Source organism: Myotis nattereri (assembly GCF_964212035.1).
Source record: "Myotis nattereri genome assembly, chromosome: 14".
In the NCBI taxonomy this organism is placed as follows: Eukaryota; Metazoa; Chordata; class Mammalia; order Chiroptera; family Vespertilionidae; genus Myotis; species Myotis nattereri.
In genome coordinates this window covers 49,790,199-49,808,947 of record NC_138089.1, presented here as the reverse complement: position 1 = coordinate 49,808,947, position 18,749 = coordinate 49,790,199, and the positions used below count along the sequence as shown (strand labels likewise).

At 35.6% G+C, this 18,749-nt stretch overlaps 1 protein-coding gene across 24 annotated transcripts in view; it reads left to right on the top strand.

The window, feature by feature from the left end:
- Nucleotides 1-18,749, top strand: part of CLASP2 (cytoplasmic linker associated protein 2) — a gene marked incomplete at its 5' end in the record, with an annotated part of 144,715 nt that overhangs the window by 76,553 nt on the left and 49,413 nt on the right. For 8 of the 24 annotated variants that reach the window (XM_081106465.1, XM_081106458.1, XM_081106464.1 and 5 more), the window contains 7 exons: nucleotides 2,198-2,221; nucleotides 3,958-3,975; nucleotides 6,081-6,182; nucleotides 11,781-11,951; nucleotides 12,368-12,475; nucleotides 17,550-17,612; nucleotides 18,555-18,661. In XM_081106465.1, coding sequence (XP_080962591.1) covers nucleotides 2,198-2,221; nucleotides 3,958-3,975; nucleotides 6,081-6,182; nucleotides 11,781-11,951; nucleotides 12,368-12,475; nucleotides 17,550-17,612; nucleotides 18,555-18,661 — 593 coding nt within the window. Of the gene's footprint in view, nucleotides 1-2,197; nucleotides 2,222-3,957; nucleotides 3,976-6,080; nucleotides 6,183-6,335; nucleotides 6,363-11,780; nucleotides 11,952-12,367; nucleotides 12,476-17,549; nucleotides 17,613-18,554; nucleotides 18,662-18,749 lie in introns of all 24 variants that reach the window. The other 16 variants (XM_081106470.1, XM_081106468.1, XM_081106457.1 and 13 more) reach the window with 5 other exon arrangements.

Below are 18,749 nucleotides of genomic sequence, written 5' to 3'. Positions count from 1 at the left end.
TGTTTCTTTTGGTTCTTTAAAGTTTGAATTTCATGTTTGCTTCATTAAAGAAGGGAAAGGTATCCTGTCCTCTATTCTCTTTTCTTCATCTGACCCAGGTTCATAGGGACAATGAGCTCGTTTCCTGTGGCTCTTGGGTTTTTCTTCCACTAAAGTACCAAATCCTTTGGAAACTAGGAATATTAGGAGTGTTTTGGAGTTTACCCTTTAAAACTTGATCCTGAAGAGGAAAGCTTGGTGCCATGGGAGACAATTTATATTAAGGAAGCCTTGATATATGTATGCATATTTATGAATATTTGTTCTCAACAACTGGGTTTATGGAATTGCTAAAATGGAAAAGAAAATAAGTGGTTTTGTTGGTGTCATGTGAACAGGAGTCAGATTTCAGTTAATTGTGGAAGAAGTTGGGAAAAGAATCTAAAGTTTTGCTGTGCTTGATAAGCACTGAAAGACCATTGTGGGGAATTTTTGTAGTTAAAGGTAATTAGCTTTTTTTAAAAAAAAAAAGAAAAAACGGCCCTGGCCAGTGTTGCTAAGTGTTTAGAGCATCGGCCTGAGCACAGCAGGATTTTGGGTGTGATTCCCAGTCAAGGTTTGATCCCCATCCTCGGTAGGGGTGCCTGTGCTGAGGCAACCAATTCATGTTTCTCTCTTTTTCTCTCTCTCTCTCTCTCCCTCCCTCCCTCCCTCCCTCCTCTCTCTGCCTCTTTCCCCCCCTCCCTTCCATTCTCTCTAAAAATCACTGGAAAAAATAACAAAATGAAATAAAAAAGGTTAATGAACTTTTTGTTTAAGATCAGAGGAGTTAAATATGTTTATATCCTAAGATGGTAGAGTCAGTAGAGAGACGAAGTTAACAATGCAAGGATGAGAGGAAATAATTTATGACCAAAATTTCATGGAAGACCTGAGGAATGGGAGTATAGAGCATAGCTGGGAAGTTCACCTTGGATATGGAAGGGCCACCAGTTTCGCTGATGTAGAAGGGAAGGAAATGAAGGTTGTAGATTCAGATGTATTTGGGAGTTGGGGAGTGGACATTAGGAAAAGTGTCATCTAGGAGGTGGTTGTGTTGATGCCTGGGAGTCAGAGTCAGGATTATGTGCTAATAAAAAGCAGGGTGTCCGAGAAGTGGCTTGAGTTTTGGAATAGCCATTGAGGGGGCACAAGTTGTGGGCATTCTGGACTCCCTACAGCCACCCATATTTGGGCACTTGATAGAAGGATTCACAGGACTCAGAGGCAGTTGTATTCATGGCTGAGGTTTATTACAGTGAAAGGACATGTAGCAGGATCAGCAAGGAAAAAGACTCATCGGGTAGCCTTTCAAAGTTCTCCCTCCCAGGGGTGAAGATGAGGGGCTGCACATAAGTGCTCCTTCCTCCAGCAGTAAAAAGCAGGAACATATTCCCAGTGTTTCTGCCCAGGGAAGCTGGCTTAAGACCTAGTATTCCTCCCTCCACCCCTCATCTTGTACACAGAATAACCTTTCATTGTTATAGGGTGCATCCAGAACAAAGTTCCCAAAGGCCTGCCCCATAAGATCCTTAAGATCAACTCAAACCTGATACGTTAATACTTTCCTGCACAGACACAAAGCCTGATAATTATCCCAGTTTTTATAGTGCCAGTCTGCATGATTTCGTGGTTTTGTGATTTTCTCTGTTGGGCACCTCAAGTAGTGGAGTAAAAACATTAAGTAGTTTTATCCAGACTTAAGGTTTTATAGGGCCTGAAAGTTCTAAGAAAGGGGGGTGGGGGGTGGGGCGGAGCAACAGGCACTAGATAAGGTAATGAAGAGAGAGCTTAAGAGTAGAATTTTTGGTTTCCTGTAAGCTACAGAGGAAAAGAATAAGCAAGGCAAGGTGGGACTCTGATTAGGAGAAACTCAACAGACAAGAGCAGAGGGTTTGCCTGATGATGGCAGGGGTCCAAGATTAGGACATGGGCTTCACTAACTTCTCTCTCTAGGCTAGTAAAAATCAGACTCAGGTTTTTGTTGTTGTTGTTGTTATTGTCTCTAGCTACGAGGAACCTCATCTTACTTAATGTTTTAGTTGAAAACAAGCTTCACATATATATGTCTATGCTATGAACTCTGTCTTCTTAAAAATAATGTTTTCTGGGTCTTATATATTCATTTTTTCTAATATACTAAGTTTTCCTCTGTTCTTTACTTGCTTTTTCATCATAGAGGATACTTCTGACAAGATGGATGGTAAGAACTCCCTGATTCTATTACTAAAGATTTTTATGGTTCTTAGATTCTATTTAATATCTTTATTTTCTTCATTTCTGAAAATAGACTGCTTATTTAGCAGCAGTCTTAATGTGAAAATGCCTACACGATGTGGTTTTATTTTAGATTAGGCATATCTATTTTGGGGTTTCCCAGTCTACCCAAATACTAGATTACTGTTTGTTGTAAGTTAAATCGGTTGTCTTAAATGTTTTTACTTGAGCTCTTAGTAATAATCTTGATTTCTTAAGTTTTTCTCTGATATATCAGACTTAGAAGAATAGAAAGGAATCTCATAAATTATTTGATTCAATTCTTTCGTTTACAGACTCTGATACAGAGAAACAAATGACAAGTTTTTCAGATTCAGTTGCTTATTTATGAACATAAAATTCAAGTTACAGATGCTCTCTTTTCAAGAGTGACTTTTAAACTAACATTTGATCAAAACTTGACTTTAAGCTTTGCCTTTAAATCATTATTCAAATGATTTTTTTTTCCAAATGATTTTTTGTTACTTGGTTCAATATAGTATTTTTTTTTAATCTGGGAGGTATTTTTTTGTCTATTAATAGGCAGTATTTTGTCCACACTTTCCCTTCACTGCATTAGGTACCTTCATGTTACCTAGGAATTTGAGTTTTATGAAAGAGGTTGTAAGAAGATGTTGAGTCTCTAAATCACAGTATGAGATCAAGGAAAAATGGAGAACTGGATTTTTCTGTCAATTTTTACATAATCTCTGAAATCGATACATCTTTCATTCTGAAGAAATGGAACATTTAATCATGTATTGGGCACATGAGTGTTACTTATATTAGTCTCTATGCTTCTCTAATGTTTAATATATTTCATAAATTTTTAAAATTTTTTGAATGAAATGAAAGTCCATCAAACCCTTTATATGACTTCTATCACTGAGATATTGTGGATCCTTTAAAAACAGATCATTCTTACTTTTCAGATAAAATATTTTCCTGTTTGGGTCAGAAACAGCCTGTTTGACAAAACACTCGTTATGTGCTGTGTTACTCTCACTGATGTGATGCTCAATCCTATATTTTAAAAAATATCTATATACACACAGAGAGACATCTGTTATTGCCCTTTAGTAGTAGTGAGCTATGATATTTGTGTTTGGTCATTTTTGCTCATTTTCATTGACATCTTAGGGAGCAAACATAAATGTTGAGTAAATAGCTGATGAATTGATTGGCCTTTATAATGCTTTGGTGACAATACTGGGTTAATGAGGCCTAGGTCGTGAATTTGGTTCCTATGTTTGTCAGTTAGCTTTTCTAGTTCTCTTGTGGACTAACTTTGAAAATGCACCGAAAATATTCTTACTCTGGAAAGATCTATGAAAATCTTCATTTCAAAGGGAAGTAATGACAGTTGCATCTTTCTTGAGTGATTAATTTTCCTGATTTTCTTCATCATTTCAAATTTTGAGTATGAAATACAGCAGGAAAAAAGTTTACGTTATGGAATTTTGCCATTTTCAATTGCCTAGTTTTAACCTTTTGTGCTGTGAGTCATTAGGTTACCTCAATTTTTGTTCTTTGTCAAAATGAACCTTAACTGAAGACTATTAGAGGAGGAGGTTTTGTCTTTATCCTTTCATTTTAGTTTTGGGTGGGAGTCACAAAGTAGGTCTTAACAATTAGCATTGGCAGAATTTGTTGAAATGTTATTGTTTTATTTCTCTTATTTAGGAACAGCATCCGAAGATGGTAAGACTTACGCATTTTGCTAGTAACACACATACCTCTATATTAATATTTTCATCAATAGGAATTAAATATTAAAAACTAAAATAGGCTAATTTCTTTGCAAATCTATATTATTTGCCAGCTGTGGTAGCTTCTACATTTTATGCTTGGTTGTGTTAGTTATGTATGTGGATTTTTTTTTTTAATTCTTCATTCCGGAGTTTTGCTTTGTATCTTCGATCATCTCATGCTGGAAAAACATAATTGCTTAACATGTTTAATAATATCTAGTATAAAGTTAGCACACAGTTCCATTTGTTTCCATAGTGACAGTAATGCTTTTCTTTTGTTTTTGTGTTTATGTTTTTTTAATGTATGCCAACTCACTTATACTTTGGGGAAGCATGTGCCATTGCCTTATTGGAGTTTAAATATCATCAGCTTTTAAATGTATCTTTGTTTTTTAATTAGTTAGTTGGGAATTACATATGTGATTTGAATTTGAGAGTACAAAAAACTTGCTAGATATAATATTTTATTTTACTGAGCCAGCTTACTTAAAAATTAATATTTATTGCTTTTTAATTTGTAGAGAAGGAAAAATTCAATTTTTATATTTATTCTACATAAAGTCTGTCTTATTAAATCGCTGATTGGATACACATTTTCTTTTTCCTAAGTTTGACATGGATGTGACACTTTCAGATCTTTTCATATTTTATGTTTTAAGTTGGAATTCTTTATAAAAATGGTTTCTGGCACTGTGTCATTGTAATTTAGAATGTAGTACCAATACTTATCCTAATTTCTTCGTTATATTGGATAAACTCTCTATTTCAAAAATAATAATTTTATCTTTCTGTTTTATTTCTTAGTCAGGAGAACATTGTATCCAACTCTAAACAGACTCTAAAAGGGTGAAAGGCCTAAACTATGGGCTTTTTTATGGAACCTTGAAGAAGTTGATAGAGTGCAGTACTCTACCAACTATACTTCTGGTTTTGCTTTTGTTTTATTCCCAATTCTTACTCTCTTAATTTTGTAATTTCTCCTTACTATTCCAGTTATTTTTCGTGACTGATATAGTCATATCAGGCTAGGCAGTACATTGTGATTGCCCTACAAATTGTACCTTTTAATAAAAAAGATTCTGAGCCCTTCTTTGTGATTGTTTGGTATTGGTTCTGCTTTGATAGTGGTTGAAACTATATCTTAAGAAGACCCAAGTACCTGCTTTAATAAGCATCATCTCTTATGGTTTAAAAGCTCCAGAGATAGATATTGGTGGCTTGGTTTTGTGGAGGGGATGAGTCTCGTAGAGGAGAATGGAGATAGAGAAGGAAATGTGTTGAGAAAATTGCCAACTTTTGTGTGATAGTTACTTCTCAGATCATTTTATAAATGAAACTAGAGGCCTGATGCACGAAATTCGTGCAAGGGGCTTGGCCCTCCGCTGCCTTGGCCCTCGCAGCCCCGGCTTCGTCCAGAAGGTTGTCCAGAAGGTCATTCGGCTGTTTGGTCTAATTAGCATATTACGCTTTTATTATTATAGAATAGATTGGTTGCTTGGGGGAAGACAATGGTAAACACATCCATATCCCTCTGTAGTAATCTGATGTTTAGCACAGGATAACAGGATTAAATATTTTACCTAGTAAGATGTTCTTTCAAATCCCTTTAGAAGAAGTATATTTTCAGTTAAATGAATTGTTTGGGTTGTTGTTCCTTTATTTAATATACTCTAGATTTGAGAATAAATGTCACAGATACTGAAATTTTAGAGTTGGAATTACCAATTAAGAAACAAATAGAATGTCTATGGTAACTTTCTTAGTTATAATTCTACTGGACTAATCAAACTAAGAATAGAAATCTTTTAGTTTGATTTTACTCTTATCCTTGATGGAAATTTAGCTTATGGTGGAACATATAAAAAACAGTATGTATTTTTAAAATTTTAAGAGAAGTATAACCTATAAGTGATGACTCTATTATTACAGAGTTTAAGAATACTTGGAAACCATACTCAATTAGAAAATTTTAGTGAGATCCGCCCCCCCCCCCCCGTTACTAAATATTATTATACAAACCTGCCTTTATTTATGTAAAAAAATTTTATTTCTTAGGTCGGGTGAGAGCGAAGCTTTCAGCACCACTTGCTGGCATAGGAAATGCCAAGACAGATTCTAGAGGAAGAAGTCGAACAAAAATGGTGTCTCAGTCACAGCGTACGTATTGCCTATCAGTTTTCCTATATTTGTAATATGTTATGATAAGTGTGTTGCTTATATATTACTGTATTAGGAGATTGACCAGTGGATAAAGACAAAGCTAATTTTAAAAAGACAAGCCACATACTGAGTTCTTGTTCTATACTTTAGGTTCATCATCACCTGACAAAAATGAAGGTATTTTTTTTTTTCAATGTTTTGGGTCAGTTGTTGTGCATGTTTTGGAATTTTTTTGAGTGGGTGTTGTCTTGTCTTTGGTGTGTTATTAGGGCTGCATCATTAATATCTGCCACTTAGAAAGAAAAACTTCATCTGCTGTATAAACTTTTGCATGCAGATATTTTAAGTAGCACAGATCTCTTAGTATTAAAGTTTTGACAGTTTACTCAGAAACTTGCAAATGTGGAAAATTGTGCTTTTTAGAGGCAAAGTAATTGCCATGTATTAACATCTAATCTGGTTGCATCTAGCTAATGCTATTCAAGGACAGATACATGGTATCTTCATATTTGCCCCAAAATCTATTAGAATATAGTTAGCATTTTTGGCAGCTATAAACTGATTCATAGTGAGGAAACAAATTAAAATGACCGGTTCTGTTACATTTCTTATTAAATTTAATATTTATATTTTTGCTATTTTATTGGAAGCTGAGCTTCTCTATAAGGCCAGTTGTTAAAAAGCACAATTTTGAGGCCTAGGTAAAATGAATGATCCATTTCTACATGTTCCAGAACAGTAACACATAAACTTATGGCATTATTAACTTAAAGCAGCTTGTTCCCATTCCTTCTTTATCAAAAGATTTTCAGTAGCACTTATTTCTAGAAATTTTTTTCTAGGAAAGTCATTCTGGGGTTATACATACAGGCTATTTTGGAAAGGAATAGATTTAACTATCTTCCATGTTGCTTAGGTGATTTATCAAGATAAAGAAGCCCTATTTTGTCTCCTTTTTAACTTGATTCCTGAATCTTGGAATCAAAGAAAAGATAGCTGGGCTTGGAGAAGGCCAGGGTGGTGAATATATAATTCTACCTAGCAGATTCTCTCTCCTCCTCTTTCCAAAGCCAAAAAATCCAGGCAGAGTAACGGTGGGAGCAGTCAACAAGAGTCCTAAAAATAAGCAGACATGCTCAGTAAAATTACAAATTTTACAAATAGAAAAAATGGCAAATGCCTTCTGGGTAAGGGCTCTTCTAACCAATTAGGAATGAATAATATCACAGTCTTCCCTGACCTTGTGTGTTTTTGGAATAATTTTTTAAAGTAACTTAATATTTAGCAGTGTGCCACAGTAGAGCCTTGATACTCCAAATGTCTGTCCAGACCAGCATCAGCATCACCAGGAACTTGTTAGGAATGCATAATCTCATGCCATATTCAGTTCAGTCTATAATAAGATCACCAAATAATTTGTATTACAAAAAAGTTTGAGAATTATTTATTTAAATCACAGAGCCCTAGCTGATTTGGCTCAGTGGCTAGAGCATCGGCCTGCAGACTGAAAGGTCCCGGGTTTGATTCCAGTCAAGGGCACATGCCTGGGTTGAGAGCTCAATCCCCAGTAGGGGGAAGTGCAGGAGGCAGCCAGCCAATGATTCTCTCTTGTCATTGATGTTTCTATCTCTCTCTCCCTCTTCCTTCCTCTCTGAAATCAATAAATATATATTGGGGTAAAAATCATAGACTCTAGCGCCATACTGCCCAGATTTGAATCATGGCCCCTCCGGATTTTTTTAAGTTGTATTTTCGTATACTCATCTGTAAAATAAAGAGGATATTCTCATAGGATTGTTGTGAGGATTAAATGATATGTAGTACATTTAATACACTTAAGACAGTGCCTGGGCCCAGAGTAAGTACTATATTTTTTAGCTAATAAAATTTGTTATTCATAATCCAATGTCAGCTTAATTTTATACTCCTGTTGGGTACTTCTATACTGTGTTATTCTGTGGCCTTCAGGAAACAAAGAAATAAATAATGGTGAAGTTTGAAAACGTGAAGTTTAAAGACTGAACTCAATAGAGATTCAAAGTGCTTTGTGTATGGTTTTTTAATACATTGCTTAAGGACCTCACTTTTAGGTGTATTTTAACTACTTCAGTAGAATGTAGCAATTTTTTTATATTGATTTTTTTTTAACTTCAAAACCCTAATCCACAATACTTCAAAATCTTTCCTAAAGAGTGAGAACGTAATGATAGGCTTTTAGACCTAAGTAGGATTTTAAAACTAGAAGACATTTTTACTATACTTAGGTTTAAATCATGTTGGAGAAGTTTTTGCTTGCTTATTTATTTGAATGACTATATGTTCCATTCCAAATCCTCTTGAAAAAAGATATTGTGGCCCAATAGAATTTGATGCAAGTTTCCTTATAGTATGTTTACAGAATTATTGTTGTGATACCCATCTCACTTTGTTGTAGAATAATTCATTAGAGTTTGCATGGTATTTCCATATTTTTATGTCGTCATTTAAAAAAAACAACTCTTGGATCAAAGCAGGTGTGTTCTGATGGTTAGCCAAAATAAATAAAAGCAGACCAAGTTGGAGACTTCCAGATTTATATTTATGTAAGGATTGTGTCTTTTTGTTTTTGTTGTTGGTAGTGACTGGTTGTGTACAAATGATTGTACAGCCTGTCAGAAACTTTGTCTCCCTGCCCCAACCCAGTCTCTGCCATTTGTTTTATTCTGTGTGTCTTAAGATAAATTGTGTAGCTTTTTCTTGTAATTTTTCTTCAGCTATAAGATGTTGTAGTTCTTCTTTGCCTATAGTTTAAAATTAAATGTTTAAGTAATAAAAACTTAAACATTTAATTATTTAGATTTTAGGCCATCAGAAGAAAAGCTGAAGAACTTACATTTATTTTTGCAACTTCATTTCATCTGCTTTGTACATGAGTGTCTTATTTCAGCTTACCAGCTGCAAAAACTACTAAATGTACCTGCTTTTGTTACAGACATCTATGGTTTTGGGATATTGGGGTTGTTTTGTTTTTTTGTTTTGTTTTTTTGCTTTAGGGTTTTTTATTTTTTAAGAACTGACTAAAGCTTTCTTATTTCCATCTGCCATCCACTTTAAATCTGCTCTTCCCCTCAACATGGATTATAACCCTTACCCTAATTCTGCCTTTACACTTGTTCAGGATCACAATCTGCTAATACCATTGGTGGTAAGAATCTGTAGACTCTATGTGTCCATCTCTTGTTTGATCACCTACTTTCATTATCAAGAATGGGTTCTATTCAGCAGAAATTTGTAACATAATAGCCCATCACTTTGGAGCTATATTGCCCATTATGATTTTTCTTTGGCCTGTCTTTTATTATTAAAACCCTGGATTTTAAAAATTATCCAAGTTGACCCTACAGGTATAAACATTCAGAAGCAAAGGAGATTTAGTAATGCTTTGAAAATATCTCATAACAATGTAAAATGGTAGTTTGAATACGTTAGGCAGCACAAGAGAAATTAGGCATCCATTTTTAAGTTTTACAAATTAGAGTATTTTCCAGTAGTTTGATATTTCCTAGGTACATCATGCCCCTTGTCATCACTCTGTGGTTTTCTTAGAAATGATTAGCCTTGGTGGTTCTTGCTGGGGAAAGAGCCTTGATATTTTCTTCTAAGTATAAATAATTCCAAATGAGTCATAGGCACTGCAGTTATCACTGTTGTATTATTTGGATAAATTCAACATATCTAGAATAGGTGGAGTGGTTACTCTCCTTCTATACTGTATGTTTGCTATCTGCTGAATAGACCCACACTTCAAGGAATTCTCTAGTCTCCTACAAATACCTCTACCCCTAAACTTATATTAGTTTTAACTGAATACCATATTGTACATGTTCAGTTCATTATTTCTACTTTTTATATTGTTGCAAGTGTTCCCATAAAATATTCCATCAGCTTATGTTGCATTGTGAGTTTGTGGCATGTTGGGTGTTTGGATGTTTCGGTGTGTATGTTTAGTTTAGACACTGCATGGAGAAATAGGTGCCTTGTGAGTATCCCGAAGGTTATAACTTAAATCTGATTTAAAGATTCTTCACCTGAAACATCATGAAATAATTCGTATGAACCATCATTTTAAAGTAGACTTGAATAATTTCCCTATAATAGTTTAGAATTTCTTCTACTCAGATAGTTGTCATTAATTTCATTAGAAACACTACTTTGTTTTACAGTATTGCTATAATCAGTGGAAGTTATATTTCATATGGTATGCTGGTAAAGTTTAGGAATTAAGCATATGTTTATATTGTATTCAGTAAGACAAAGCCAAGAAAACTATAGCAAGGGTCACAGATCAGCAGCCCATGGACCACATCCCGCCTGTCTCCATTCATGTATTATTTGGTCTACTACACAACATGGTAAAAACCAGGAAATTTTAAAGCTTCAATTTTTAAATTCCCAAACCTGGCCAGTGTCACCTCAAAACAGCTGGCTGGCACTAAAAAAAATCACCACTCCCTGCCTTACACTCAGCACTGTGCCTTCATTGACATCCTGCTTATCTCATTTGCATTTGAGTCTTTAATCTCTGCTCCTTGGAAATGAAGTGTGATTGGGTAAAATTGCACAAGGTGAGCAGTGACTGCCCTGTTGGTTAGGAGAAGTAATGCCAACAAAGGGGAAATGTTGCTTTCATGAAGATTTGTGTGCAGGTTTAACTTTTCTATGTTACTAACTACCTATCAGAATCTAGAGTCACAGTATATCTTACAGTTATCTAGTTAGTGCAGATATAAAATGTTTTCACAAGGAGCTCATCCCCTGAAAAGTTAACCCAGGCAATTCTAGTTTTAAAACATGTTTCTTAAGTTTTTTTTAAACCCTTGCCTTAATCTCTGAGATTTTATTTACCTCCTTCTCTATTTCCCCGGCCACATATCCTGTTCCTTTCAAGACTGAATATCACCAGGTTGGAAAGGGTCTGACTTCTTTGACATTTGCCTTTTAGTCCTATTCTACCCTCAGTACTTCTACATTTGATTGTGGCCACGCAAGATCCCTTTGCTATTTAAAGGCAAATAGCAAGTTTCTTTTCAGTTGGCCAATTTTGTAAACATTTAAAATTTAATTTTGTAAAAATTTTAAAAATAACTTTGTTATACCCATTCAGAGACATTCTCAAGCAGGACAACTTAACATGAAACAAGTTTTTATTATATTTTCAACAAAAACAATAGCAGTGACAGATTATTAATTTTTTCCTTTTCAATATATGGCTTTAGCCATATGAAATGTATTGCCTGAAAGTTATTTCTTTGGAAATTTTTTATACTACTTGTGTTCTGAAAATCATAATAGTGTTGTCCTTATCAAACATAGATGGTATCTTGTACCCCCCCAGATTTAAAGTATATTTCACATGATTTACCATTCAGTTTAAGTATTTGTAGTATATGTTTTTTTCCCATAGGTTATGATCATATATAAATCTTTTTCATTCCATTTCCTTTGCACTTAGTTACAGTACTAGCACAGTGTTCTCAGGTGTATTTCTTAAATTTTTATCCTTTCCCAAGTTCTCTTGGAATTCACAACTTCACGTTTGTGTGTGTGTTTGTTCAGCTGGCAGCCGGTCTGGATCTCCAGGAAGAGTTCTGACCACAACAGCCCTCTCCACTGTGAGCTCTGGTGTTCAGAGAGTCCTGGTCAATTCAGCCTCCGCACAGAAGAGAAGCAAGATACCACGGAGCCAGGGCTGTAGCAGGGAGGCTAGTCCCTCTAGGCTCTCAGTGGGTAAGATTTTCTACGTGAGACTTGGGACTTTTTATTTCTTCTGTGTTTCAGGTTTTGGTAGCATTGAAGACTGATTAGGCACTTTCAAGTTAGAGGAAAACAACTTAAAATCCAAGGCAAAATGAAATATAGGATATAAATTGAATTAGATAGTTTATCTTAAAAGTATAATTTATGTAATTACTAAACTATTATTTTACCCTTCTAATCTAAAACAAGTTAGAGGACTGTATTCAAGAAATTTAACCATATTTCTGGTAATGCTTCATTTCTAGGAAGAGTTAACTTCTTCCCAACCTTAGAAAAACTTAAGTTATTGATCAGTTTTCAAGAAAGAAAAATAAAACCAAAATATCCAAAATACAAATTCTGTCTCCCGTTTTCTTCTTTCTGAATGCTGCTGATGCTCGGACCAGCCCGAAGCAGTCGTATCCCTCGACCAAGTGTGAGCCAAGGCTGCAGCCGAGAGGCCAGTCGGGAGAGCAGCCGGGACACAAGTCCTGTCCGCTCTTTCCAGCCCCTCGGTAAGCATTTGGGCAGGTGTGGGGTACACTGCTTTCCCCTTGTTGCTGTCACCATGTGATAACCGCGGCGTAAGCTTAGTTTAGCTTTCTGTATCGACTGTATCTTCACCTCTATCTCTTTTCTCCTTTTTTAAGGAAAGAATCAGGAGGAAATTTTATATTTGGGACATTCCTTTGACGTTTGTTTACCTTAAATGAGCAAGTTAGACATTGTATAAACAAATTGTCTTTATAATCAAGTAAATAGCACACAGATTTAAACTACAGAATATTGAATTCAGTATTTTTCTTAACAAATAAACCCATAAAATTTAAATATAACATTTAGATATGTACTCTCCACTGAAATATGAACTGTTTGAGTACTTTTGTCCTCTTCAGCAGAAATATTAACATTTCAACTTAGACATTTGACTGCGGTTACTGGAAAGAGTGCTGCAGAATAATATATGAACTACCTATTAAAATGGGCAGAATTAACATTTTTATAGTATTTTCCAGTTTGTCATTTCCTGTATATCATATGGCTCATGTCATGTCACTGCGTAGAACCTATCTGTCCCTCATTATAGAGATTGTATTATAACCTTGATTATAATACCATGTAACATTATATTTACCTCAGTTATAAAAATGTTAAATGCTTTTTTAAAGCCTTTAGTATTTTAGAGTAATGGAAAGGCAGAATATTTTTCACTGAAACTCTTTAGGATTTCTGCATGGTCCCCTAACATTTTTAACTAGTACTTTGTTTATATGCACATACATGTAGCCATTTCAGATTTTTCTTTTAATTTTATAAAATTTAGGTAACTAATACTTGGAGAGCTGCTCTTCAGACTTTGAGACACTTAAGTAGAACATAGGTCTTACTGTCTATTGGAATGATTTCCTTTGATAGACATGTTAGTGTAGAATTTCTAGAGATTAGTTTATTGTTCTCTGGGTCATTTGGCTCAAATATATCACTAGATTGTCCTTTACTGACCTAGAAAACCCCATTGAGCTGGGGACACAGACAAGGATATCCTTAATCTTTGTTGTTTAGCCAAGTGTCCCAGGTGCCAAAGAGTTTCCCTTTCTGTATATTGCCAGAGATATTTTTAATTCATATGCAGTAGTTTTAGTCTGTGGAGTATCTGTGTGTGTGCCCATATGTACACACATACATTAAGAAGTAAAATAAATTATACATTTGTATAAAATAAGCCTGCCACCTTCAAGAACTGAAGGAAGTAGAGTGGGTATTGGGATAAGAGCATATATTCTAGGGCCAGATGGCCTAAGTTCTTACCCCAGTTCTGTAACTTTTCTATACCTGGGTGTCCTCATCTGTAAAACTACATAATTTGTAGTGCGTACTCAGGATTGTTTATAAAATATTGTAAATGAGAAAATGTATGAAAAACCTCTCAGAGAAGTGCCTGCCACCAGTGTTGCTGCTCCTGCACCTCTTCCCCTGAGGCTCTAATTGCTCACCTAGAAATAGTTCTGTTAGGCTCTAGGACATTGATGGCGAACCTATGACATGCGTGTCAGAGGTGACACGCGAACTCATTTTTTTGGTTGATTTTTCTTTGTTAAATGGCATTTAAATATATAAAATAAATATCAAAAATATAAGTCTTGCCCTGGCCGGTTTGGCTAACTGGATAGAGCATCAGCCTGCGGATTCAAGGGTCCCAGGTTCGATTCTGGTCAAGGGCATGTACCTTGATTGCAGGCACATCCCCAGTAGGGGGTGTGCAGGAGGCAGCTGATCGATGCTTCTCTCTCATCGATGTTTCTAACTCTCTATCCCTCTCCCTCTCTGTAAAAAATCAATAAAATATATTAAAGTATATATATATATATATATATATATATATATATATATATATATGTCTTTGTTTTACTATGGTTGCAAATATCAAAAAATTTCTATATGTGACACAGCACCAGAGTTAAGTTAGGGTTTTTCAAAATGCTGACACTCAGAGCTCAAGAGGTTCGCCATCACTGCTCTAGGATCTTAGATTTTTTTAATGGTCTAATAATCTAATGGTCTAGATTTTTTTAATATATGCATTTGTATAATGATAATACTGCAGTATTCTTAGGAAACACAAGATATGAAGAAACAAAAACGTGTGTCTGTACTTTTAAAATCTGTATAATAGAGAGTAAAGGAAATTTACAACCAACAATTAATTAATTAATTAAAAAAACAAACATTGTTGCCCTGCCCCTGTATTGTTCAGTGGTTAGAGCATTGGCCCATACACCAAAGGGTTGTGGGTTCAGTTCCTGGGCAAGGGTATGTACTTGGGTTGCAGGTTCAATCCCTAGCCCCAGATGGAGGCAACCAATCGATGTGTCACAGCAATGTTCTACTCTCTCTACCTCTCTCCCTCCTTCCTTCCCTCCCTGCCTTTTCATTCCCTCCATCCTGTCCTCTCTCTCCCTCCCTTATACTCTCTCTAAAAATCAATGGAAAAAATATCCTCAGGTGAGGATTAACACAATAACTAACTAACTAAAATAAAATAAGCATTGTTAATGTCTATTTTTAAGAGATATGTTGTCTAGCCATTAATTTTCTAGATTCATCTCAAAGCTTCCATTTGACAATTTAAGTCACTTAAATTTTATTAAAGGAAGCAGTTTTCCTGATACTAATGAAATATCCTGTTTATTAAGTCTACTAATATTAAGTCTACTAATTATGTACTATAGTTTTAGAAGAACTTACTTTTATAGCCTTTTATTTACATACGAGAGGCCCGATGCATGAAATTCATGCAAGTGTAGGCCTTTCTTCCCCCAGCTGCCGGCACCGGCTTCCCTCTAGCACACGGGACCCAGGCTACCCTCCGGCCACTGGCAGGCACCCAGCACCCGGGCTTCCCTCGGAGCCCTGGCTTCATCCGGGAAGGTCATCCGAAAGGACGTCCGGTCTAATTAGCATATTATGCTTTTATTATTATAGACTTGAGGCCCGGTGCACAAATTCATGCATAGGTAGGGTCCCTCGGCCAAGCTGGTGATTGAGGCCTATTGGGAGGCTGGCAAGCCAGGGGGAGGGACCAGGGGAGGTTGGCCAGCCAGCCGGGGGGAGGGGCCACAGGAGGTTGGCCAGCAGCGGGGAGGGGTTGCGGGAGGTTGGCTGTGGGAGTGCACTGACCTCCAGGGCGCAGCTCCTGCATTGAGTGTCTGCCCTCTGGTGGTCAGTGCACATCATAGCGACCAGTTGTTTGGTCATAATGGTCACGTAGGCTTTTATATATATAGATACATACTGCATAGTAAAGGTATCAGATAAGCCCGGTTTGTTACACAGGGTTTAAGAGTAGCATTATTCCCAGAGGTGAGGTTATCCCCCGTTCCCATTTTATGCTGTATTTGCCTGTATTCTGCTGTCCTTATTTTATTTGGTGAATTCTTTTGTTGCCTCTAACTTGAATATTGCCATTTAACAGGTGGATTCCATAGCTTGCCATTTATTCAGTGGTAGCACATGGCCAGTGTGAGGGCCCTAAAACATCACAAATCAATCAGAGCTGAGCAAAGCTGAACTTCCCCAGAACTTGCACCCTTAGTTTCCATTTATTTCCAGAACTAAGAAAGGCTTAAATTATGACAAGCACATGAGTGCTGCCTCCTACCGTGTTATCTTCACCAACAGATAACTACTAATTACTTGAAGTTTTACAGAGATTTTCATCCATTAGGCATTGCTATATTGATTCAACTCTGTCTCACCATTATAGAAATTATTTCTATTGAGTAAAATTAAAACTAATTTTATGCCCAGCCAGTATAGCTCAGTGGCTGAGCATAAAGCCAAGAACCAAGAGACCATTGGTTCGATTCCCGGTCAGGGCACATGCCCGGGTTTGGGGTTCAATCCCCTGTGAGGGGTGTGTAGGAGGCAGCCAATTAATGATCCTCTCCCATCATTGATGCTTCTATCTTCTCTTCCTCTCCTTTCGTTTCTGAAATCAATAAAAATATATTTTTTTTAAAAAAAACTATATATGAGTATGTTTACTAACAATAAATGAATCATCTTTCAAGGTTTAATAAAGCATTTTGTGCAGCATTATTTCTGTGTAATCCTTTCCTCAATATTTTTTATCATTTTCTTATTCATTAAGTTCCTGTGGCAAAGGAAAGAGTGATTTATGAAACAAAAGTATTTTAACTGCTCTAATTAATGTATCTGAAGAAGAGTAACTTTTAGAATAAAAGTAATATATTTTGTTAGGTATCAAAATGAATTTCTTCCTGACTTATTTGTTTCTACATGTATGAAAAATATTTACTTTATGGTGGTGATCTTGTGGATTTTAGGATCTAAAATTTTAAATATGGTAAATTTAGATTTAGAGAAACATGCCATAAGGGCATGGAGATGTTTCACACATTTCCGGGGTTTTTTAATATTAAATTCGTAATGTTCTTTCTTTGATGCTCAAATGTGCTTTAATATTTAAATAATCTACTGAATGTAGAACTTACAGTTTATGAACTATATGGAAAATGTTTATGTTAACATAAATGATGTATATTATCTTTTGAACAATGTGAAGATGGTAAGTGTGAGATCCTAATCCTTGAAAGAGTAAGATACTGAGGTATATCACAAACAAGTGTGGCTTTGATCAGGTTAATTAATCTCTCTCTATGCTTTAGTTTACCTATTTATAAAATAGAATAGTAATAACTTTCATTGGGTTTAGGATTGGAGGAGATAGGATTATTATTGATTACTAGTTACCATAGTGGTTTTTTTTTTTAAACTACAGTGTTCATTTTTTTGTTTCATGCTTGTACTTTTGACATTTCCTTCCATTTGAATACTTACTTTTTTTGTCTCCTGTGGGATTGTCTGTCCCCTTAGGTGTAAGATCTGTTGTGTGTCAAGGATGATGTTCAATTGCTAATGTTCAATTACCCTGTTTGGCAATATTCTGACCCTTAACTTTTAAAAGTAATGCCAGTGTTAACTAACTCTCCTTGCCTGACTGTAGTGCTGCCACTATTCCTTGTTTCTGTGGTAATAGATGAGGTTTGTATGGTCCTGTTATTCCAGCCTCCAGACACCATTCCAGATCTACTGGTGCCCTCTACGCCCCCGATGTGTATGGGGCCTCAGGTGAAGGATGAGTACATTTTCACTCTCATCTGTGCATTTCAGATTTTTGTCCCTTTCAGTTTCCATTGAATAATATTCATGTTTTAAAATCAATTTGTTTTTTATTTAAATTTAATTTGTTGGAGAATAAATAATTTGTGGTATTTTTATTTTCCTCCAAGTAATTTTTTCCCCTTTAGCAACCTTATTTGAACATTTTTTTCATTGGCAGATGGACATTTTTCTTTTGTATAATCTAAGTTATGTCATTTTAAATATAGAATTGTTTTATGTTCTCAGTTATGTACCTCATCTTTGTACATTAAAAAAAAAAAAAACCAAAATGGTGGATGAAGTGTTTTAATTGTGCATGATGGCATAGAAAGTAGTTAAGGGGGAGAACCCATCTGGTTTGTCTTCACATACCTCAGAATGTCAGGCACTTATTAGTAGGTACTTAACAAATATCAAATGATATGTCTTCGTTGTAGAATGAATTCAGCCTGTCTTGAAGGAGAAGAGATAATAATTAGAGGGTTTTTTCTCTTGTAAAGTCCTCGTGTGGCTTCATTGAATTTAATAATCATTATTGGTTTGAAGATTGACATTTGTTCTAGTCTCACCAATGTGGAGGAGATTGGCCCGACTAAAAGCTGGATTAATTACAATGCTACAGATTTGTAAGCTCCTAGTCGGCCAGCCATGCTTTCTTCCACCTTCTGATTGTGAATGTATTGTAACCACTGGTCTTTAAATTTAGTTTTTACAGATTGTCAGCAATTTTAATTGCCTTTACCATTTTTTGACCAAAAACTATATGTACCAGAAAATATTGTATTGCTTTTAAAATGCTTTCCCCATTGGTTTTTTTTTTTTTTCCCCTTAAGGATATTAAAATTTCTAACCTGACACTGTTACATTTATGACTCTCTCAAAACTTTTTTCTTTCTTCTGATGAACTAGGTCCAGGATATGGGATCAGCCAATCAAGTCGACTGTCAGCTTCTGTCAGTGCCATGCGAGTCCTGAACACAGGTTCTGATGTGGAGGAGGCAGTAGCAGATGCCTTGGTACTTTTCTTTATTTTCTTATCTTTATAGATGTTCTAATTATGAAACTAATGTATGAGTAAGCCAGTCCACAGAGTCAGAAGGAAGG